Source organism: Netta rufina (assembly GCF_964035555.1).
Source record: "Netta rufina genome assembly, chromosome: 2".
Taxonomy (NCBI): Eukaryota; Metazoa; Chordata; class Aves; order Anseriformes; family Anatidae; genus Netta; species Netta rufina.
In genome coordinates this window covers 126,233,596-126,256,237 of record NC_140124.1, presented here as the reverse complement: position 1 = coordinate 126,256,237, position 22,642 = coordinate 126,233,596, and the positions used below count along the sequence as shown (strand labels likewise).

Genomic DNA, 22,642 nt, shown 5'->3' with positions numbered 1-22,642 from the left:
CACATTTACTCAATAAAGAAAGGGGAATTTTCTTCTGATTTTCCTCACAGGACCATTTGTAACAGTTTTTCACAGAATCACAGCATGGCTGAGGCTGGAAGGGACCTCAGGAGGCCATCTAGTCTACCCCCTCTGCTCAAGCAGGGCCACACAGAGCAGGATGCCCAGGACCATGTCCAGCTGGCTTTTGAAGATCTTCAAGGAGGGAAACTCCTTAGCCTTTCTGGGCAACCTATGTCAGTGCTCCACCACCTGCACAGTAAAGAAGTGCTTCCTGGTGTTCAGAGGAAACTTCTGGTGTTCCTGTTTGTGCCCACTGCCTTTCATCCTGGCACTGGGCACCACTGAAAAGAGCCTGGATCTGTCCTCTCTGCATTCTCCCTTCAAATATTTATAGACATTGATAAGATTGCCCCTGGGCCTTCTCTTCTCCGAGCTGAACAGTCACAGCTTTATCTCAGCCTCTTCTCACAGGAGAGGTGCTCCAGTCCCTTGATACTTTCAGTGGCTCTCTGCTGGCTTCTCTCTAGTAGCTTCACGTCTCTCTTGTGCTGGGGAGCCCAGAACTAGACACAGCACTACAATTGCAGCCTCACCAACACTGAGCAGAGGGGGAGGATCACCTCTTTTGACCTGCTGGCAATACTTTTGCCTAATGCAGCCAAGAATACTACTAGATGTCTGTGTGGCAAGGACATGTTGTTCGACTTTGTGTCCACCAGGACCTCCAGGGCCTTCTCTTTCAAGCTGCTGTCCAGCTGGGTAGCTCCACACATATACTGATGCTTGGAGTTGTCCTTCCCCGGGTGCAGGACTGTGCACTACTTATTGAACATGAGGTCCCTGTCAGCCCATTTCTCCAGATTGTCAAGGTCCCTCTGTATGGCAGCAGGGCGCTCTGATGAGTCAGCCACCCCCCAGCTTCCATGTCATCTGCAAAGTAGATTAAGTAGAATCTTTTGAAGTAAAATCTCTGGGCAGCTGGAATACCACATTATTACTGCTTCTGATCATGGATTTAGGATTGCTTCTGAAGACACTCCAGTATAAAGGGACTATATGTAAGGTGTAAGGCAGAAGGTGGTTATTCACAAAACAAAAACCCACTTGGCAATCAACATGAAAAGCAGAAAATTGTAGCAATTCATGGGTAAATTTCTCTTTACAAATCCTCTCATCCCATCTTTGACAATGATTGCAGTGGAAATAGAAAGTCATGACCAGGTAGATTAGAAACAATTAGAGGATTCAGGTCCTCTACATGCACCTGATGGAGTACTTCAGAGTGCCAAGGAGAGACCAATCCCAGAACAGCGCACCACTGCTAGGTCTGTGTCTTTTGAGGAAGCATGAAAATAGTTGTGGAAAGAAAGAAAAGGAGCAATGTGCATTATTTTGAATATATATTTTAAAATGTTGTATGCACTTTGGCTTAGTGGTTTGACTTGAATATATCACTTTAAGCCATCAAAGGCTGTTAAAAGTGAAGCAAACAGGGACTAGGCGTTACACTGTAGAAACATTTATGTTGGAAATAACTCTTTGCCTGTTGCCAGTAGGCTTAAAGTTTATTCTCTCTAAGCCAAGTTTAGGATCAAAACTTGTAGTTACACTCTAAAGTATACATTAAACGATTAACTTGGCAGGAAGAATAGAAAGCAGAGGGCAAAGGGGGATGAAAGTGGTGTGTCCTACCTGCGGCTGATAGACAGAAAGCATACCACAGCAACGCTATCTACCCTGGTATTCCAGAAATGGAGACAGCTGGACATGTTTTCTGGCTGTTTGCTCTTGTTCTCTTCTTAAAATAGCTGCTCATTTGAGCTTATTTTGAGCTGCTCGCTGAGGCCTGTGTAGCTGTGGTATAATCTTATTACCATGGATCCAACTCTTAGCTGGCTCACTTGTCCCATTTCTTAGCGAGGCTGAATTGTTGCAGGCTATGCTGTACATGGGGTCACGAAGATATTTGTAGTATAACCATGGAACTCTAGGGCAACAAAATTACAACAGTTTACCAAGTTTCCACCTATTAAGTTCTAATTAAGTTGTAATAATTCATGTGCCCTTAATTTTTACTGCACAATTACTTTAAGTTTCTATCACCTTAATTAGGCTTTCACAGTACAGTGCAAAAAGGCTATGCAGCTTTTCTTCATCTTTGCCCATGCAATGACTTTGGTTTGTATTGAAGCATGCTCCAGTGAAACTAGTCACCTTTTAATCTTAGGGAGCATGGTTAAGAGTGTGAACTACCTCAGAGCTTTATGTACTTTATAACTAAGAACAAATAGGTACTAATGAGTTGTATTTTCGACTAAGTCAAAAACTTGAGAAAAAAAGGAGAGGAATGCCGGCAAGAGAACACCATGTAGTCAGAGACTCTAAAGAAAAATCTGTACTTTCCCTTTCCCAGGGAAAACAGCAGTCATCTATGACCTTCTGTGGAAGCTCTTAAGGCTGGAAGCAGATAGGAAGTGAGTGTCTAGGAAGAAGGCTTGAGTCATTTCATATGTTCCTGCTCTTCACACCAGATTGAGAAAAACTAGTACTAACTTGAGTAAGATGTGAGACCCATCTGCTAGTAACAAGTGATGGGTTAGCACTGAAAGGTTGCAGGAGCTGGCAACTTCCAAGGTAGGTGTAGCTTTGCAAATATGACAGCTTGTAGAGCATCTATTTTAGAAGACCGGGCTTCTACAATCTCTACCCATGTGTATAAGCACCAGGTTTTCCAAATTACTTTTCTTCCATGTTGTACACGAGTTACCTGCACCAGAAAAAAACACCAGTAATTACCAGGGATGAAAACATTAACAGGTAGGAAAACCTTTGCAATTAGAACTGCTTTTCACCAAATATATAAAACTGAAGAAAAATAAGAAAATGATAGTTCACAAAATTAATAGAACTGTGAAGAACATGGAGTTGATATTTTAAAAATAAAAATTAAAAATAAATAAATAAATAAATAAATAAAAACATAATCTGGCACTACAAATGACTTAAAAGCAACCTCAGTTTACTGAAACACTCAATAGTTATATATATACATGTGTAATTAATTCTCTTGCAAAATTTGTTAGCAGTAGGATGGCATATTTTGATTTATGCACATTTCTTAGTTTAGGACACCAAAAATTTCAGTTTCCCACTTGGAAATGCATTCAGTACACTATGGAATGCATCTGAACTTCAGGACCTTGAGATTGTGTAGTACTGTATAAGGATCACTTCTGCAAGTGGAGAGTAACAGCAATCTAAACTGAAATACCTGTATTAAGACAGGCTATTCAGTACCCAAAGTAAAATGAAAATGCATCAAGAAGTGTTTTTGGATTACATTTCAATTTTTCATTTTGTTGCTAATGTGAAGAATGAGCTACTGTTGCTTGAGAAGTAGTCTTTTCTGGTCTCAGCAAGTACCACAAGGGACCTAAAACAGTTACATATGTTCAAGTACACACTGCAAGTAAAAATTGCAAAAACAGCCAAGTCTGAGAATCCTGGAATTATACACAAGGACAGGCAAATGCTAACAGGTCAAAGGCACATTTATTTGGTGACCATAAAAAGAAATACGATTTGAAGATTTACAGTTTGTTTCCTGAATTCACAGTTTGCCAAGTTAGCAGCAAATAAATTGTAGACCCAGTGGAATACTGTGCATCTCTAGGAAATTTGACCTTTCCCAGTGCTAGAAAGCAAAAACTCTTTCCAAATTTTAGTAAGATTGTATTTAATATAAAAGTACTTTTAAAAGAAAGCTATGGAATTACCACTATTTTCAAGGTGCACATTTGGAAGTATGAAATATTCTTCTGAGACTGCATTGTGGCCAGAATTGCCACCTACCTGCTGGTAAAAACCTGGACATTTATTTATTTATTTAAAATAATCTAGGTTTCAAAAGCCACTTACTCACTGAACTTGCATTTCTCTGTCAGGAGACAAACAGGTAGAAGAAATGTTCACTGCCTCTACTCTTTTTTTTGAGAAACTTAACCACTGGGATGGAAAACTCTTATTATTGCTGCTTAAATCTGACTCAGCAAGATACCAAATTTTAACAGTGAAAATTCTTACTAATCAGAAGAAAAGGCATCATCAGTGAGCACAAAAAGATGAGAATGAGCAGAGACACAGAAAGAATGGACAATTTTTTTTAATTAGATATAAAACATCACTTTAGTAAAGACGAGTACTACAACCACATGATCAAAATTGCTTGTTACTGGCCTCCTGTCTTCAGTATGACGCATTAAATGCATTTTTGTATATTACCGCTTACCTACCGAGTGATACTGGCTTAACAGGGTTAGATCAGGCTTTTTGAATGAAAACTGTTCCAACACAAACATGCCTTAGAAATAACTCAATGGACTGATTTGCTTTTTAATTAGCAACTATATCAAGAGTGGTTTCAACAGTAAGAACAATTTTTAAAAACACAGATTTTTAAAATGATCTACAGTGTCGACCTACAAGAAGAAATTGGAGTAATAGTTTTAGAATACATTTAGACTTTTCAGTACATAATTTTCCTTGGCTACAACTTAGGAAACATCTGTGAAAGTAGTTATAATTATTTTTTCTTTATTCACAGGATCAGGATGACTAATCAGGAATAAGTAGCAAGCATCAGATTTACAAAGTAAGCTCCTAATATGAAAGGATCAATTTGAATTTTGTATGTATTCTTGTTTGATTCAGCAATTTTTTAAGTCTGCAAATATTTAGGACTCTCATTATTTTTTTTTTATACAAGTACTTGTCAGTTTGTGTAACAAACTTCTCCTTGGATTAAAAACATTTAAATCCAATTTTCACATATGCAGAGTGCAGAACTAATTTAAGCAATCCAGTCACATGAAAAAACCTAATGCTCTTTACTTGAATTAAAGATGTCTTTCTTTGCAGAGCTAGAAATCAAGAAGTATACTTTTTAAGGCACAAGGTCTAAACAGTATTCTATCAGAGATTTCCTTTTGCATCCCCAACTTTCAAAAATGGTGAAAGAGTCCATTTTAACCAGTAGCTGCTAGCATTTTAAGTTGGTCCAAATACAGTATGCTTTAACAGGATTTTGACAGCACAGTTCTTATGCTAACATGCTCCCCCAAGTACACAGAGAAAAGACAGGCTACTTGTTTTCCATATCTGGGAGCAGTGTTCCTTGGGAATGGGACTCTATCTTAACACACCATTTAGTACCTGTGACTATACCTTGTTGCGACTCAGCTGTTCTTTCTAACTTCTCCAGAGGCCCCCAGACCTCTAGCAGGAACAAATAGCAATACCCGTCTGCTTTCCGAAGACTTTTCCTGGCTACGTAAAAGCCAATACCACTCTCAGGGTATGAAGAACAGCATCAGGAGGAAAAAAAAAAAAAAAAAAAGCCCTCTCTTTTGGAATTATATGTAATTTACTTGACAGGTAGTGAATGCTGATCATTTTTTTTAATCTGAATTTTACAAGAGATTGTGAGTTTGCAGCACAGCCCATGCATTTTACCATTCTCCTGGATAGTTAATAATAGAAACTAAATCAAGAATAGCAAGCAGAAGACAGACATAAGCATTTTTAGTATGTTTTGTGTCATTAACTTTGAAGAAAGACTGCACATTATTTAGAACCTTTTTTTTTCAGTACATTCCAAAACACATTTGGAGAACTCAAATGTTATCTGATACTTAAGAAAATATAATAGAACACAACATGCTTTTACATATATAGCTCTGCATCATAACCGGGTAATAAGTAACAATTCATGTAATAAGTGATATTCCTGATCTTCAAGTTATTTACTTTCACTGTTTTCTTTTTCCTCCTCAAAATCAAAATATAAGGATTTGTCATAGCCCATGAGACGGTTAAAATCCTCAGGATTCTGGAAAAGCAGCGGATTAACAAGCATTGACTTAGTTTTAGCATAAAACGTTGTAAACATCTTGGTGATGTCTGGAATCTTCACATCTTTCTGCTGGAAGACAGTCACTTTCTCTGTCAAGACTGCATTGTACGTAATAGCTGTATAGGTGTCCATTTCCTCCTTATAATAGAGTCGAATCACATAGCCTTTTGTAAGGATATGCAAAGTGACTGGCGTTACAAATGTAAAAAACCCTATCAACCCATAAAATGCAGCTTGTATAAGCAGGCTATCAAATCCAATGCCAGTTTTGAGCATGATGTAGGGCACCATGAACAGGTTGAATACACTGGTAGAGTAAGAGAAAAACCTCACACCTACATAAAACAAGAAGAGAAAACCAAGGTTAATACTTAGGAGTAAAATCATCTCTATAATTGCACATGCTCTGCTACTATAAATTTATGTCATTACTTGAACTAATAAAGTTATTGAAAATCCACTTTTTAAAAAAACTCTCCAATACAAGGAGCCATTAACAAGAACCAGGAAACTCAGTACTCTCTTCCTTCTACTGTTATGGTTCGTGTATACACTGGGTTCGTATTCACACTGGGTTTATCAAAGCTAGCAGCTGGCTCTATTTCTACGATGAACTCAGCTATTATGCAATTAGGCACAAATATGAAGTTTTCACTTCACAAGCAGGAGTAATCAACACAGATATGGCCAGGCATTTCTCCCTTCCCCAACAGCCAAAGCAGACATTCAGTGAGCTTTACAGAGAAAAGTTTGCTTGGTCCCTCGCTATGCTGAAAGTTGAAAAATCTAGGTTATTCAATACTAACAAGTACTCCACAGCCATCTTTGCATACAGTTTAGAAGACCATAACCATTGCTGTGCGTCACCCCCAGTCCTTGTGCCTACTTCATAGGCATTTCACTAACATTCAAAAGCATACAGAACGCAAATATCAGGTACAGCTAGTCTGTGTTGGCTCCTGGGTTGAGAAATGCACTCCACAGGCTGCAAGAGAAAAAGAAACAGGCTGAGGGATTACAGAGTTGCACCATACCATTAGAACTCCCCACAGACCTAAAACTAACTAGAATATAGAAAAATTGTTAACATTAATCATTACACTGTACAGAAGCATAAAATCAAGCAACACAACAAGATTTTTTTTTTGATGTACTGAGAAATTGGGTTTTAGCAGAGATGGAAAGAAGAACGTTCAGTTTTGTAACACTGCATTTTAAAGATATTTAAAGAAAGAGTAAATCTCTTCAAGTGACATACCTAACACCGCCTTTGCCAAGTTTCCTTTATAAACTAATCTTCCATGCTCCGGATGGTCTGGAGGGGCGGATGTGCTGAGGCTGCGAACAGCCAGCGCTTGAAAAGAGGTAACCTGGAAGAGGAGAGCAAGCAGCATCAGTACCAATCCACTTCACAAAGGTTTCTCCTTGTCCTGAAGCTACCCCCAGCATCCTGAACGAGGAATTACAGTCAGGGCATACACCATGAGGCACACGGAAATTCCAAATAACGTATCGATTGGCTATTTTCACGATATTCCAACCAGTTATTCCGAAGCAGCGTCGGACACCGACACAGCGATGTACAAACGTTACACTTGCTTCGGGGAGGCCTCCCAAACCCGTAACCCTCCAAGCCCCGCTGCGCGCCCCCTGCTCCACAGCACGGATTTGGCACCGCCAAGGGAAACCCAACCGCCCCAATCCCGCTGCCCGGCGATCCCCAGCAGCTCCCACGTGCCTTCTCCGAGCCCTCCCTTCCCGCATTTTCCCCGTTTTTTTCCGAAACGAAAACCCTGCGAGGCCGAGACCCCCCCACACATCAAACCTCCCCCCCCCCCCTCCCCTACCTGCCGCCCCCCCGCGCTGTCCCGGCGGCGGCAGGCGGCGGGCAGCCCTCGGTGCGCGGCGGCCCCCCGCAGCCAGGCGGGGCCAGAGGCGGCCCGGCGGCAGCAGGCGGCGGCTCGGAGCAGCAGCATGGCGGCAGGCCCCGCGTTCAGCCCCCCACGGCAGGCCGGCACCGCCCGGCACCCGCGGAGGACACAGCGCAAAGCCGCCCCGCTCCTAACATGGCGGCCGCCCCCCGGCCCCCAAGGGAAACTACATCCCCCAGCGTGCCTTGCGCGCCGCCGCGCGGCACGGCGGGAGCCGGGCGGCCTCGCTCCTCTTCCAAGGGCAGGGCGCGGGGGGGGGGGAGCGGAAGTTGCGCCGTGCCCTGGCGGAAGCGCTCGGCCCGAGGCGGCGGGGGCCCTGCGAGCGGGGCGGAGGGAGCGGCGCCGACGGGTGAGGGGGCGGCGGGGCCGGGGGGAGCCCGCGGGGCCCTCCCGGAGCTCGGGGGCAGGGCCCCGGCCTCCGGCGGGTCCCTCCCGGTGCTGGGGTGAGGGGGAGGCGAGGGCCGGAGGCGGGGGGGAGCCTCCCGAAGGGGTGGGGGCCGGCGCCGGGAGGGGGGGCCCGGTTGTCGGTGGCCGCTCCCCGGCTCCTCTCAGCGCTCGTTGGCCGCGGGTGGGAGGGGGATGGGGCTGCCAGGAGGGGGGGTGTCTGTGGCTGTGGGTACAGGCGTGGGGAGGGACGGGGTGACACCAGCAGGCTCCTCCGGCAGCCGGCGTTACCTTATAACGCGCAGCGCTGCCTGAAGGGGCTTCAGGGAAGGTGCTCGGTGTCGCAGGTCGCGATATTAAGCCAGCCGCTGCGCGATAGGGACGCGCTAAGCAGCCGTGGGCTTTCTGTTTACTCTGCTTCGCCGTGGGTCGCTCGCAAAAGTTCAGTTTGGAAGGAGGCCAGGAAAATGTAAGTAGCAGACAGCTGAGGCACCTTCGGAGCAAGAGCAGCCTTGTGCCCGTGTTTGTGAATATCCCCTTCTGCGCTCGAGTTTCCTCTTTTTGACATACTAAAAACAAAAACACTGCTGGGAGCGAAACGCTGTTCGTTAAATCAAGAGTTACTTAGAAGAGAATAAGCGCTAGTTTTTCCCTAATACATCTGGGGATCAGCTGTCCGGTGTTTTGAAGTGGTGTAAATAGTTTTCTCCCTAAGATTTACCATCAACGCTGGGAAGCTTAAGATAGATAACCTTTACACACTGTAAACACTTTTGGCAGTTTTCTCTTGTTAATTCAGAGAAAAGTCATTTGAGATTTATTTTTTTTTGCTCATGCTAGAATAGGTGATGAACAGATTTAGCTACTTTCTTGCGGTCTTAATGTAAAGACTTAATGCTGGTACAGTGAGGAGATCCAGATGATTCTCTATTGAGATGATTCTTCTGTCTCCCACCTTCTTATTTATTCTTCTGATATATTTGTCTTCATGCTTAAGTCCCTTATGCTGTGCGTGGGGACAAATTGATACCTTTGAAAAACTTAATTAGCTTCAGATTACGCGTTTTTGTAATTCTGAAATAAAGGAATTTGGATGTAGGACAAGTTTTTGTTTATCTGGAAGGGTTCAGAATTCGGTCATCTTTGTTATAAGGTAGTTTGCATAACAGTAGGTTTTGATGAATGCTTATAATGAAAGGGCAGAGATCTGTGCCCTATAAAGAAAAAAAATGGAATATGCTATCAGGTTGTTATCCCTCCCAATAACAAGAGGTATACAGTAATCAGGACTTCTATTGTATGTTAGGAAGAAAACAATAACCCCTTTTTTTCCTTTTTTGGGAATCACTGGAAAGTTTTATTTGATAAGGGATATCTTAAATAAAGTGAGGTCTTTGATATTCCGTGCACAGGCAGCATCCTAGCTCATCTCCTGCTTGTCTGAACTAGCGTTCACCTTTAGTGCACCTCCTGTCAGTTTGTCCCTGAATGTTAGAACTGGAGTGTACAAGCATGGGATGGTGAACCAGCTGATTGGGAAATTGCCATGTACCAATTTTCTTTCATGGTTTTTCTAGGTATGCTTCAATCCTTATTTACACTAATGTTTTTTTGGTGTGTCCTGAATGAGTGCTAAACTGAAAAGCTCTATTTTTAAACTAAATAGTGTATAGGATCCAGAATAGGACTAGAGTTTAGGATTAAACAGTAAGGGACTATTGTTCTAGCACACAAGAGCTTTTGTTTACTGAATAATTCTTCCTAATATACAAATGACACCCAGAAAATTTCACATTTGATGTCTCAACTAACCCAAGAATTGTGAAGGCATTTGTGTTATTTGCCCCACGCTTTCCAAAAGTTGATCACGTCGAATGCAGAAATGGCACCAACTGAAGTGTACAAAAGCCCTGCGTGCATCTGCATTGCACAGCAAAGAACTGGAAGTTACCCTGCACCAGAATGTGAGGTTTAGAGAGTTCTCTGTGGGAACAAAGAATCTGAGTGCTTGCAAATGTTTGTGTCCATTTAAGCTTCTTGTGCCAGCAGGACTAAAATGTTGGGGTTCTGGAATCTGTACGGTGTTTGCACGTGTCCAGTTGAATTAGTGTATGTCCATCAAGTGCTTTCCAGTCTTGTAGATACACCAGGTACACTTGTATAGGTACTCTGAAAATTGTGGGAAGCCTGGGAGATGCGCGTGCATTTTTGGCAGTAAGCTAGGAGGCTCGTGGACATATTTTTTGTTGTTTTTCTTGCACTTGATGCTTCAAGAGAAACAGGAGAGAGAAGTCAAACTGTGCTGTACCGTACTATTTCTGCTTGGGGTTATGAGGAGGACAAGAACGTATTTAAACATGCTAACAAGAACACTCGCCTTGTGTTGTTTAGCTATCGTGGTTTATGGTACTTAGCTATATTCTACCCCAAGGTGTAAATCATCTGCTGTTCCCACAAACTTTTCTGTAAGCTTCTGAAGCACTGAATTAACTGAAGAAAACAGGCTGTGGCGTGCGTGGGATTAAATTAGTATCATTTCAGATAACTTGGGTGTAGTTGTTGGAAAGAAGATGGTTTTCACAAAATCATTTCAAGCAGCAGGATGTTCAAACCTTCACAATGTGTCCTGACACATGGAACACTTCTTAATGTGGAAGAGAACTGATAGATGTTAACAGTTTGTTATTGCTTTTTTAGCTTTTCCAGGTTTCCTGTTTTCCTCTTTCTCTGATCTCCTGCTCTCTTTTTGCATTGACGCTATGGTCTTTCCATGCTCTTTGCTTACCATATTTTGTCAGAAGTAAATCTAAACCCCTAACATTATCCACAGTTATATTTTTCAGAAATGATACTTTGTGTCAAGATAACTAGCAATAGGACTACAGAGAATGGCCTCAAGTTGCACCAGGGGAGGTTCAGGTTGAAAGCTAGGAGACATTTCTTCTCAGAAAGAGCAGTCAGGTACTGGGACAGGTTGCCCAGGGAGGTGGTGGAGTCACCGTCCCTGTGGGTGTTGAAGGAAAGGTTGGACGTGCTGCTTAGGGACATGGTTTAGTGGGTGACATTGGTGGTAGGGGGATGGCTGGACCAGATGATCATGGAGGGCTTTTCCAATCTTAATGACTTTGTGATAGCAAGAACAAGGCTCTGTGCCTTGCTTGCAAGTTGCATGTGTCATATAATGGAATGTATGATCTTTTTTTCTTAATGTAGGTAGGATTTCTGCATCTTCCGCTTTAAGCAATGAAATGTTGGTTTTGTTCTGTATTCAGAACCAAACTTGGATTGTGCAGTTCTGATAGAAACTTTATTCTTTGTTAGCTTATGCTCATTTGTTAGACTTAAACTGAGGGATAATCTTGGCAATGTCTCTCCCTCTTCGTTTATCCTTTTAATGAATTGTTACATTTATCTTCATTCCAGTTTTGTTTTGCTAAGCTGAGCAAGCAAGACTTTCAATTTCTCTCTTCTACAGCCTCTTTGGCCATGTCAGTATCTCCTTTCTGTAGTTTTTCCAATTTGAACTTTTTTCTTGAAAACAGGTAATCAGAACTGCATGTGATACTCCAGAGAAGTTGTCACAGATGTGTGATACAACAGCATTAATGTTTCCCTGTCTCTGTTGCAAAAAGTTCCTTGATTTGCATTTGCCTCCACCCTCCCCCCCCTTCCTTTTTTTTTTTTTTTTTTTAAATACTTCAGAGCTGCATCAGCTTACAGCTGACCACAGAAAGACTAACACTTCCAAATGATGAGCCATGGCTATGTAAAAGAAGTCAGTTCTTACATGCAGGGCTCTTGCGTTTCATAGTTTCATTTTGTGTAGCTTCTTGTGTGCCTTTTTTCAAAACCAGTCACTTCTTCGTGTGCCTTCCACTTCTGTCTCATCTAAACCTGATGTGTTTTTTGTTTTTTGTTTTTTGTTTTTTTTTTCTGGCAACACTGTTAAAATAACAAGTTTCATATCATTTTTGGAGGAACTAGTAGTTCTTTTGCAGTCCAAGTGTTCCACGTTTGCAACGTCACATGGTATTGTTGGATAGTTTTTCTCCTTTCAAGATTATCCTGTTGCCACATTTATTTATTTAACCCCAAATGATTTGCTTAGTCCAGATTCCGTCTAATTTGCCCTCCTTTCCTGTTTTCAGGGAAATGACTGGTTTTAGGTATTAGCTAGTCCAGCATGCCAACTTGTATCCTCTTTGCCTTTATATTTCATACAACTGACCACAAAGCCTGATCATGTCTCCCCCCCCCCTTAGGTGTTAATACTTGTGTTTTTTCTCTCTAATCATATGATAGCACATTTCATTTGATGTCATTAAAATGCTCACTGCTTTTTTTGCCATAGCTGTAATATTTTGGTGTAGACATTGTTTTGTTTCCCAAGGTTTAATGTGCCCTCAAATCATGCTTTACCGTGCGAAGCGTTAATGTAACTGTGTTCCCACTAACTATCCTGACCTTCTTCCTATATTTAGTGGCATTTTTTGTATTGGAAACCAAGGCACACTTTATTTTCAGTAGTACATCCACTGATATGGATGGCATCACTTATGCTTATTCATAAAAACAAGCAGTTTCACTGCTCTCTTGGAGTGTACAGAAGGGTTTTGTGGCTAGAGAAAGGGGTAGCACAAGTGATGCTCTCTTCTGTGAAACGGGAGTAATGATGTAAGGTATCCTTTCTGGTCCTGAGTAACAGATACTCTTCAGGATGCTTGATTTCCATGTACAGAACCTGCTGAAACAGGTGAAAGATGTCATCAGCTTTGGTGCTGCCACTGTTCCGGCATCCGAATGTAATTTCCTTGCAGGAGTTACTGGAATTTTTGAAAGTGACAAAGGCATTTAACGTTCAGTGTTGAGGTGTGACGATCTACACAAATTAACTCTCAAAGCACATCCTGGAATATGCCTTATGTTCAGGAACTTTTCACCTGGTAAAAGATTTGCCAACGGGAAAGGAAGATATTTTGGTCAAGTTGGGATCATTTTCAAAGACAACAGCAATGTAGACAGAGCATGCTTTTTGCTCAGTGTTCCACAGATACCTAAAAAACATTATTTAATTTGGTAATGCATGTGCAGGTTGAGGTATACTTAACAAAGTGCCTTCTCATGGAAGCTTGAGGAACCATTCAGATCATTTCATACTTGCTTGCACGAAATAATTGTGAAAAAGAGAGCTGGAACAAATCAGCACACTCAGCACCAAAGTATTCTTGGGTAGTGAAGCCATCTGCAATAGCAAGGGGCTGAATCTTCTAAAGAGGTAATTCTTTTAGACTTTGCTCAGGAATCTCCGTAAAACTTCCTCCAGATCTTTCAGGTCCCCCTTCAACTTGCTTGCAATTTTTTTGCTAGGTTTTTACCACAGCTATAGGAAGGAGAAGATAAGGAAAGCAGTCTCTCTTCTGGTTTTTCACACCTTCATGCTCTGGGGTCTTTTACTGTAATTGCAGTTCGTACTTCTGCTGTTGCTCATTGCTTTTTGAAGCAGAGAAATGAATTACCAGAATCCTTACCGGTCTCTGTGCTGCCCCTGACCCTGGGTGTCAGCTGAGAAACCAACCAGAATCGCTGGTCGTGTTTTCCTGGACCCGTGGGCACACAACAGGATGTCATTGATTTGTGCTGGGTTAATGTTTGGAGAGAGCTGCAGACATGAAAGGAATTTGAGGACAGCAGGTGGGTGGAATTTCTCTCCCAAAGCTTTCTGTTCCTCAGCAGAGATGCAGTTTGATGTAAAGAAATGTATGTTGAGCCTGAAAATACCATATTTGTTATACAAATAAGCGTTCTGTTTCTATCACCCTTCAGATCCATTTCTGTGGCAAAAAATGTCTGCAGCAGGCTGTGTGTCAGCTTATAAGCAGTGGAGCTCCTGGCTCCACACCACACGAATACCTGCATTAAATATCCAAGTAGATTATCGAGGTGACATTGGCGTCTGTGTCGGGAACCCTCAATCTTCTAGGAAGGACAGGTTGGAAGGCCAGGTATTTAGTGCACACTGATTAGCTTGCTCCCTGAGCCATCTCTTCTCGAGCCTCAATAGTCCCAGCTCTCTCAGCCTCTCCTTATGTGACAGGCGCTCCAATCCTTTGCCCATCTTTGAGGTCAGTTGCAGGATGCCTGTCAGTCCTTCTTGTACCAAGGATCCAGACTCCAGATGTGTCCCACTGGCGCCGAGCAGAAGGGAAGGATGCCCTCCCTCAGCCTGCCAGCAGCACACCTCCTCGAGCCGCCTGGGATGAGCCTGGTTTGTTGTCGACCTTCTTTGCTGCAAGGGCATGTTGCTGGCACATGTTCAACACAGTGTCTGCCAGTACCCTCGGGTCTCTTCCTGCAAAGCTGCTGTCCTGCTGGTCAGCCCACAGGCAGTACTGGGGCATGTGCTACTTTGCAGTTCTTCCAAAGGTGCCTCTTCCTTTGATGAACTTCAGGGGATGCCTGCTGGCCCCGTTCTCCAGCTTGTCGAGGTCTCTCCTGAATACCAGGATACCCATATGATAAATCTCCCTCCTCTGTTCACATCATACTGAGCTGTTCTCACGCTTCTTTTCTCCTGTGGCCAGACTGGTCAGTTTCTTAAGTGCCTTCTGTAGAACTTACTTTCTTCACCTCCCCACTACCATTGCACAGGTGGTGTCCATAGGAATAAAAGTAATGAGATTCTGAAGTGACTCTGGCTTTAAAGTCAAAGGCTTTTAAAAACCTTAGGGGAACAGTTTTTTCCAAAAGCTACAGTTTAGAGATTCCAGAATGTGGCGAGCTGGTAGGGATATCTGGATAGCAAAAATCAAACAAACAAAAGCAAAACAAAAAAATCTTGTTAACTTTGTTAAGTGTTCATAAAATTGTATGTTCTATGTTGTCGTTCTTTTTATTCAATAGTGTTTATAGTAATATAAAGGCTAGTAACTAATGCTGACGTAAGAAATTGGACTACTGACTGCAAATGTTGCCATTTGTGTTTTTCAGACGCTCCTATTGAAAAAGCTGCTGTTGAAAAGAAATAATTTTTTTTATAAGAGAATGGGTAAGTTGATTTTTCTTAGACTTTTGTTTCCTATGTGAAACATTTTCTCACTTACTCTGGTAGAGAAAGTGAATTGTAAGATTTTAAACATTGATCCTGTCACTAATTTTTCTGGTAGCCCGAAACCTCAGTGGAACTTCCTACAGATATGTTTTATTTTTTTTAAGAGGAATTCCTCAAGTGAATGTTTGTTTCTTGAACAATTTGTTCAGAGTGTATCTATCAAACTAAATTTCATTGAGCTTATTATGTTTAGTGATGAAAATGTATATGGTAAAACAGGATACTTCTAGGTTTTATAGCAAAAAACTTTTAGATAGAGGACAAGAAAATCTCACTATATACTGACTTAAATATTTTTTTGTTTACTAAGGTCAGCCTGTCTAATTCTGGCTGAGAGATCATAATAAGCACTGACTGATAAATTAGTGTGAGACTTGACTAATTGTCTGAAACTGTCATTATCTGGCTTGCTGATTAACCAAATGATGGTTAATGAAACAAAGTTGGACAGCTTCTGGATTTAGCTACACTTTTCCTGAAAGTATTTTAGCTTCTTTGGCACTTGAAAATACTTTCTTAAAATTGGCAATAACTCTATGATAATTTTATTTTAACTTGTAATTCACAAAGCAACTTAATTGTTAGGGGGGAATATTGTGCTTGCTGTAGCACTATATACAAGGAAAGGCAATATATTATAATTAATATAATTTCTGTTTTTATTTTGTCAGAAGGAGAAACAACACTAAGAGTCAAACATCAAGTTTGTAGTCTCTGGTTTATCTTCTGTACTTCTACGTGCAATGATGAAATACTGAAATACTTGAAATTACTTTTCTAGAAGTGTACAGATCTCTTCTGTTACACTTTCCAAAGCTGTAAGAACTTTCATAACTTTCATTTTTACCCCTCTGCCAAAATTAATACTGTTCTGAAAATTAAGTCTTATGGTATAGTATTAAGTTCAAGTATTAATTTTTAATAGAACCAAAGCAAGACTTATGTCAGTTCTCGACTCCCTTAGAAAATAGCCTTTGAAATAAGGCATTAACTGTCCAGTCTGAATATGATAGAAATGGTAGATCTAATGGGTTGATGGGTGTTTTTGCACTGAAAAGGCTGTGTTGTTTTTTTTTTTTAAGTTTTAAAATTACTATGGTCTTAATTACTCAGCATTTTACAGGAATGTATGAAGACCAAGTACAGATGCAGTCATCTTGGTGCTCCGGGGTCATACAGTGCAATGTGGGCAGAAAGTAGTCAGTGGTTCCTACCCCAGAGAGCACGCTGCCTGAACAGGCAGGGCAAGTGCAAGAAGGGAAAGTGTGAGTGTACAGAGTGAGCAGCGCAATGGTGGCAACAATAATACTGTTTTTTCAACATAAAGGTAGTGCTGTTACTTATGAGAGAATAAATGAATAAACAAAAATGAAAGGAAGGTAAGGGTTTGTAGCAAAAGTAAGGAACAGGTACATAATGGGATAGAGAAGGGAAATTAAAAAAGCATAGTCAAAACTGCTGGAGGGGCTTTCCAAATTTCCTTGCGTTTTCACCAAAGGTCATAATATGGGTATGCACTAATGCTCTTGACGTGACTGGGCAGTGGGGAAGGAGTGAATCCTATTTCATTACTCTAGTACAAAAATACCTGGTTTGACTGCTTTCATTCCTGCTGTATTTCAGAAAGCTCTTTTTTTCTTGCAGTCTGTATTTTTAAGTATTTAGATGTATTTATGACTTCTAGTAAGTATTAGCATGACAGGCAAGGTGATAGCATTATGACTGGAAGAAGTAGCATGTTCTTAAAATAAGTAAATACTTTTCACTTGAGAATTTGTCTAAAGGAAGATTTCTTTCCAGCCTAGATTTTTGAAATGTCAGAATTTGGTGATGAACAGAGGGGAGATATTAATCAAAAATCCTATATTTTTCTAAAAATTCCTCCATTTAAATAGGTTGCTGAACTCTTCAGAGAAGTCTTCAATTATGGAGATTCTTCTGTCTTATTTTTGGTGGTAGTCAGTGGTTCTTCTGTCTGCAAACATAGTCACAGGAAAAACTGCAGCTTGCATTTTTGGTAATGTGAATCAGTTGTTGTGTTCTGAAATTGTTAATGTTTTCCATCATAGATGGAGAAGAGAAAACATATGGTGGGTGTGAGGGCCCAGATGCTATGTACGTGAAGTTAATATCTTCTGATGGCCATGAGTTCATTGTAAAAAGAGAGCATGCGTTAACATCAGGAACAATAAAAGCTATGTTGAGTGGACCAGGTAAGTACAAAAGATTTAATACCTTAATGTCCTTTTTCTCTCTTGGACTGTTTAAATTTGTATCATGTAGTGAGTGAAAGCTGGAACAAATAATTACTTGTTCAAAACCTGACAAGTTCTGTTTCCACTGGAACAGTCTACATCTGTTGAGTATTGTATACCATATAATTGGACTCCGTTTCTGGACAGATAGAAATATTGGACTCTGTTTCTGGACAGCTAGAAATCTTACGATGTTCTTGCTACTTGTTTCCTCTGTTACAAGAACTTGAGGGCATCATGTGAAAGTTGCAGCTGTCAAATTCAATACAAGCAAGAGTTGGTAGCTCTTCGGAGTTCCTCCTCCGTGGTGGAACTTTGAGTATTCACAAAATCTTATGGCAAGGAGTTCCTGAGCTTAATGAATTAAGTTAGCTTAAGTTTGAAGGAGGGAGATAAATTTACAGAGGGAAAGCCCTCATGTTCTGCTAGATGCATGGGACTACCTCCAGTTTAAGAAGTGTCTGAGCTAATTGTTGAAGCCTGAAATGTTGGGAAGAAGTTAACATTTGTGCTTTCCCTCTTCCTTATCCTCATGCCATATATTTATCTTTGGTCACTTGAGTGGTGGACAGTGGTCTACATGGGCCTCTGATTGCTGGAAGGATCTATTTGCTGACTATACTTTGAAATTACTCAGCAATTGGGCAAAGTTGGGTAACTTGAGCAATTAAAGTTCTCAATTTAATGTTCTGCTAAATGTCATTGTAATGGTTGTGCTTGAAAACATGTAGCAGATCTATTGTGTCTGATCCAGCCTGTGTCAGCCTCGCAGGTGTGTAAGAGGAAGAGTAGTTACAAGATCTGCTCTGAATTTGTTCCATGATCTGTAACAATGTGAAGAAGTAAAAGGCAAAGTAGCCTGTTTAGAGGGCTAGAAAATGGGCTCCTAAAGTAGTCAGCTTTTAAGCACATGCTGTATACATACTTACAAGATGAATAATTTTCCTTGCAAACCCATTTTTGCTGTCCGCTTAAGTAGGTCATCATTTCACTGATGGTTGTGTGTTCTGTACTTCAGTATTGTGACATTTTCAATATGCTAACATTTGTATTGCTTCCTACTGTTCCTGTAATAGAATTCAAGCCAGATTAGCTTCAGTACATGTGTTCAGATACTTCTACACAAATACGTGTAGACATTTGTAAATAACTCTGGTTTGTAGTTACTATAAAAGGGATTCCTATAGAGGTTTTGGCAACCGCATGTTGCTAGGTCTCCCATAAATGTGGATGTTAGTAGGCTTTAATAAATGTTAGTAGGCTTTCACCTTAATGAATTTGAAATTGAGAGATGAGAATAATGGTGACAAAGAAAACAGTAGGATGGCAGTGGGACTGACAATGAGATGATGTCATATCTTCTAAATTTCATCCTTAGAGGACATAAAAGAAAGGTTCAAATATACTTGAGTTTTGAGATATGAGCTTTGGATAAGTTCTTCAAATGTAATAAGGATTAACCCCTGCTAAATGTAACCTTTCTTCCCGTACTTGGGGTTTCCTTTCTCTCCTGCCTGCCTGTTCTCACAGCTCAGCAAGTGAATTTAACTTTTGTGATTTCAACTGAAACTGTCCAAGAAATTCAAAGGTAGTGGGATGACAAAGGGAACAAAACCGATATGTGTGCCTATGCAAATATGGAATATATATTAAACCATTTTGTTTTCTTGAGAAAGCTAGCTAACAAGTTGGATTGATACCTCTGTTTGTAGATGTTGTTAGTGTAGCCTTTAGCATAGAATGTGCTACAACTTTAGAGCACCTGTCGAAAGCAAGCATCAGAATTAAACCTAAATTTCTGGTGTCGTTGTTTAGAATATTGTTAATATTTTCCAGCCAAAATGAACAAAGATTTTTAAATGCAAGGAATCTTTATATTCCTGAGGGCTGTGAATGTGGCACATCCTGCCTTGCATTGAAGAGTGTAATACCCAGGAATGTGGGACCTAGCAAGTCTATTTGGAATGCGTTGTATTAGCGTAGTGAAGTGTTTCATTTTTGCAGTGAATTGAGATTCTGATTTTTGGTTTGTTGTTTTTTTCTTCTACAGGACAGTTTGCAGAAAATGAAACAAATGAGGTGAATTTTAGAGAGATCCCATCCCATGTCCTATCCAAAGTATGCATGTATTTCACCTACAAGGTCCGCTATACTAACAGCTCTACGGAGATTCCTGAATTCCCAATTGCACCTGAAATTGCACTGGAACTTCTGATGGCTGCAAACTTCTTAGATTGTTAAATAAAATAAATTATAATAAAAATGTAAAACTTTTTTCAGTATTTAATACATGTAGTTCAGTTAGTAACTTTTTTCAGATAGCATGTTGCGTGTGTGCTGTTGAGAACTGTAAAGTTCACTGCAGAGGCAATTGCCTTCAGTCCTTTTGCATATAGCAATCATTCAGTTGAAATTTGTTTTGCTGCTTACACAAATAAGGACCTTTTCACAACCGACAAATAAACAAATATGCCAATTAGTAGATGGCTATGCCTTATCCTTTAGGTGTGGTAGAAGTTTCTTTTAATACAATGACCGTATAAAATACTGGAGTTTAGTCTAATGTTCTCTAAAAGGTAATTATAGTTAAACACAAGTAGCTGTTTAGAGTTTATAACTTTCTCTTACTGTTAAAGTTTCTAAACATCTGAACTTAATCTCCTTTGTAAGATAGCTGTCCTTTAGCATAGTTATACTAACTAGATTAGAAGTGCCCTCTCTAAGGTTTGTATATTGACAGCAATATTCCATTTAAGTTGGAAGTGGAGTATGTAGGAGAATGCTTAAGGCTTTTAATTTAAATCATAGTATAGACATTTGAAGAAAGTGTGTTTGATGCATTTTTCTTTTATAACCTAATTTTTCCCCTTTAGTAATTAGAAATATTCGAGTCACCTGTCTGTACAGTAAGACTATGATCGTACTGACAGTGGCTTTTAATCTATCTGCATTACCTTCTGTGTAACATGTAAGGTTATTCTTAATGTACCGTCACTTGACCTGATATGGATTTTATATGGTTTCAGTTATGGTTTATTTCCACTGTTGTGATGGATTATGTGAAGTCTGTATTTAATCTTTAGAGCAGTAGTCATTCAAATTTTCTATCATAACAACTTAAAAGATAGCAGTTATCCTATCTTTTACCTCTTCCCTGACCTCTCCCTTAAAGCCACAAAAAAAAGACCCTGAAATGCGGAGGTCTTGTATTTGAAGGAAAGGGCATTAAGCAGATGTTTATAGAGCTTTTTTTAAAAATAAATTTAATAGTTATTTCCAATGTTTTTACAAATATTTTAGAGGAAAAGGATTGGCAAGCCACTCGCATAATACTAGAGTGAAACACATCACCTCTTGGTAATTCCTGTTGGTAATTGCCTATACTATCAATTCTTTGTTTAAAACAAATTTCCATTTAAAGAAAAAAAGAAAAGCTTAAACTGAGACAAGAAGTTGTTTTTTGTTCAGTCACAGCCTGAAGAACCCTTCTGCCAAAGTCATCTGTAAATGAGAATGTATTGTGAAAAATGATGCAAGAACAATGTAGTTAGCATTTCCATCGGCTGTCTCTGCTTCTGATTTTTGACTAAGAAATGATTGTGGTCTTTTATGGAAAAGTCCTGCTGACAGACAGTGGGACCTCATCGTTGATGTACTAACTGATTGTGAATTTAGAGGGTTAAAACTCTTCTCTAAACCTTATTGCCAACATAAGTACAACTTTTGAGGTTTTCCATACAAAAACTGGTATATTTATACATAGACTATGCAGTCTGCCCATGGAGGAGTTCAGTTCTGACAAATGAAATCTTACTCTGGACTTGAGCAATGCTTGATAGACAAGCTGACATATGTCAATGTGTTGATAGATTAGCTGACGTTTATTCACATCACATACTTTGGCACAATTTATCGTGTTTAGTGTGGGGATGTTTATAACTAGATTGGTTTTGCATGATAAAGCTGAAGTGTACTGCAAAGCGATTGTCTGAAATCCTATGTTTGAGCACTCTGGTCAGTGCTATTAGTAACTCATTTTCAAGAGCACTAAAAAAAAAATGAACACAAAACCAGAAATACCCTGTTATGCTGCTTTTGTTAGAGCCACTAGGAATACACCCTAAAAGTTAAAGGAGTACTGATGTGGATATTTTAGTCCCAACTACTTTTCTGTCTGAGTAAATCTTACGTTCTTCATCCATTTTTAATACTCTCAAGGTTAACGAATTGAAACTCAAAACTGTTTAGATTAAAATTCAAGGAAAAAGGATGTCATTTTAAAAATATTTTTTTTAAAGTAACCCAAAACAATTTCCTGTCAAAATGCATCGCGTTTCATGATTCCATACTTCAGCAGTAAGTTAAAATAGCTATTTTATTTCTGAATGATAATTTCATTGTTTGTTTTTTATTTTTTATTTTTTTTCTTCAGCTTAATGTATCATACAGAAGCTTTGAACACTCAGGAAATGCAGTAGTGTCCGAGAATACACTATTTGCAAAACCACTGGCTGTTAAGCAAACTAACCTGCAGATTTCTAAGGGGGAGGGGGGCAGAGGGAATTAGTGCAATTTACTTGGTAGTGACATGGGTATGCTATTAACAGACAATTGGAAACTTGCCACGCTTAACCCCTGAGTTCTAAATAAATTTCAAAGTTGAAAATTTTTAAAACTGTGTTTCTGGTGATTTGATTTGTGACCTCTTAGAGCAGGTGTTCTGCTGTGGAATCGTAGTCCTCGTGAATTGTGTGGTGAGCGAACTGCGAATATTGAAACTAGTATTTGGGTGAAAGATGGTGAATGACCATTGATAATATTAATATTTTTTTCATTTTTCATAGTTCTGAAGAGTTTCATGGATTTAGTTAGTGCTTAGATCTCTTCCTGCTTCTAATGGCAACTATTCACAATTCTCCAAAGAAGTGACGGCATTGGTATTCCTAAACAGCCTTGAAGAATCTTTAAAGACAGCCTTTAAGGACTTTGTGTGTCCCGTAATATTGAACTCCCTTTTGCTTGGTAAGCTAGTCCTGTATCCAATGATTAA

General features: G+C 40.1%; 2 protein-coding genes across 2 annotated transcripts; one reads left to right on the top strand and one right to left on the bottom strand.

Annotated features, from left to right (window-relative positions):
* Nucleotides 1-4,149: 4,149 nt before the first annotated feature.
* TMEM70 (transmembrane protein 70) lies at nucleotides 4,150-7,992 on the bottom strand. The gene is made up of 3 exons (XM_084283105.1): nucleotides 7,762-7,992; nucleotides 7,173-7,284; nucleotides 4,150-6,249 (listed from the first exon to the last, which is right to left on the bottom strand). The coding sequence occupies exons 1-3, from the start codon at nucleotides 7,888-7,890 to the stop codon at nucleotides 5,801-5,803; spliced, it is 690 nt and encodes a 229-aa protein (XP_084139231.1). The 5' UTR covers nucleotides 7,891-7,992; the 3' UTR covers nucleotides 4,150-5,800.
* Nucleotides 7,993-8,124: 132 nt separating this feature from the next.
* Nucleotides 8,125-22,224, top strand: ELOC (elongin C). Its single transcript, XM_084306950.1, has 4 exons — nucleotides 8,125-8,194; nucleotides 15,217-15,274; nucleotides 17,407-17,550; nucleotides 19,643-22,224. The coding sequence occupies exons 2-4, from the start codon at nucleotides 15,271-15,273 to the stop codon at nucleotides 19,831-19,833; spliced, it is 339 nt and encodes a 112-aa protein (XP_084163076.1). The 5' UTR covers nucleotides 8,125-8,194; nucleotides 15,217-15,270; the 3' UTR covers nucleotides 19,834-22,224.
* The last annotated feature ends 418 nt before the right edge of the window (nucleotides 22,225-22,642 follow it).

What these genes read in the sequence shown, in the direction of transcription:
- TMEM70 (XM_084283105.1), bottom strand. Translation starts at nt 7,890, where the DNA reads ATGCTGCTGCTCCGAGCCGCCGCCTGCTGCCGCCGGGCCGCCTCTGGC. An exon ending in ACAGCGCGGGGGGGCGGCAG is followed by an intron (nt 7,285 to 7,761) that starts GTAGGGGAGGGG and finishes CTCCTCTTCCAG; the next exon opens with GTTACCTCTTTTCAAGCGCT. An exon ending in CTTGGCAAAGGCGGTGTTAG is followed by an intron (nt 6,250 to 7,172) that starts GTATGTCACTTG and finishes TGTTTTATGTAG; the next exon opens with GTGTGAGGTTTTTCTCTTAC.
- ELOC (XM_084306950.1), top strand. An exon ending in AGCTATGTTGAGTGGACCAG is followed by an intron (nt 17,551 to 19,642) that starts GTAAGTACAAAA and finishes TTTCTTCTACAG; the next exon opens with GACAGTTTGCAGAAAATGAA.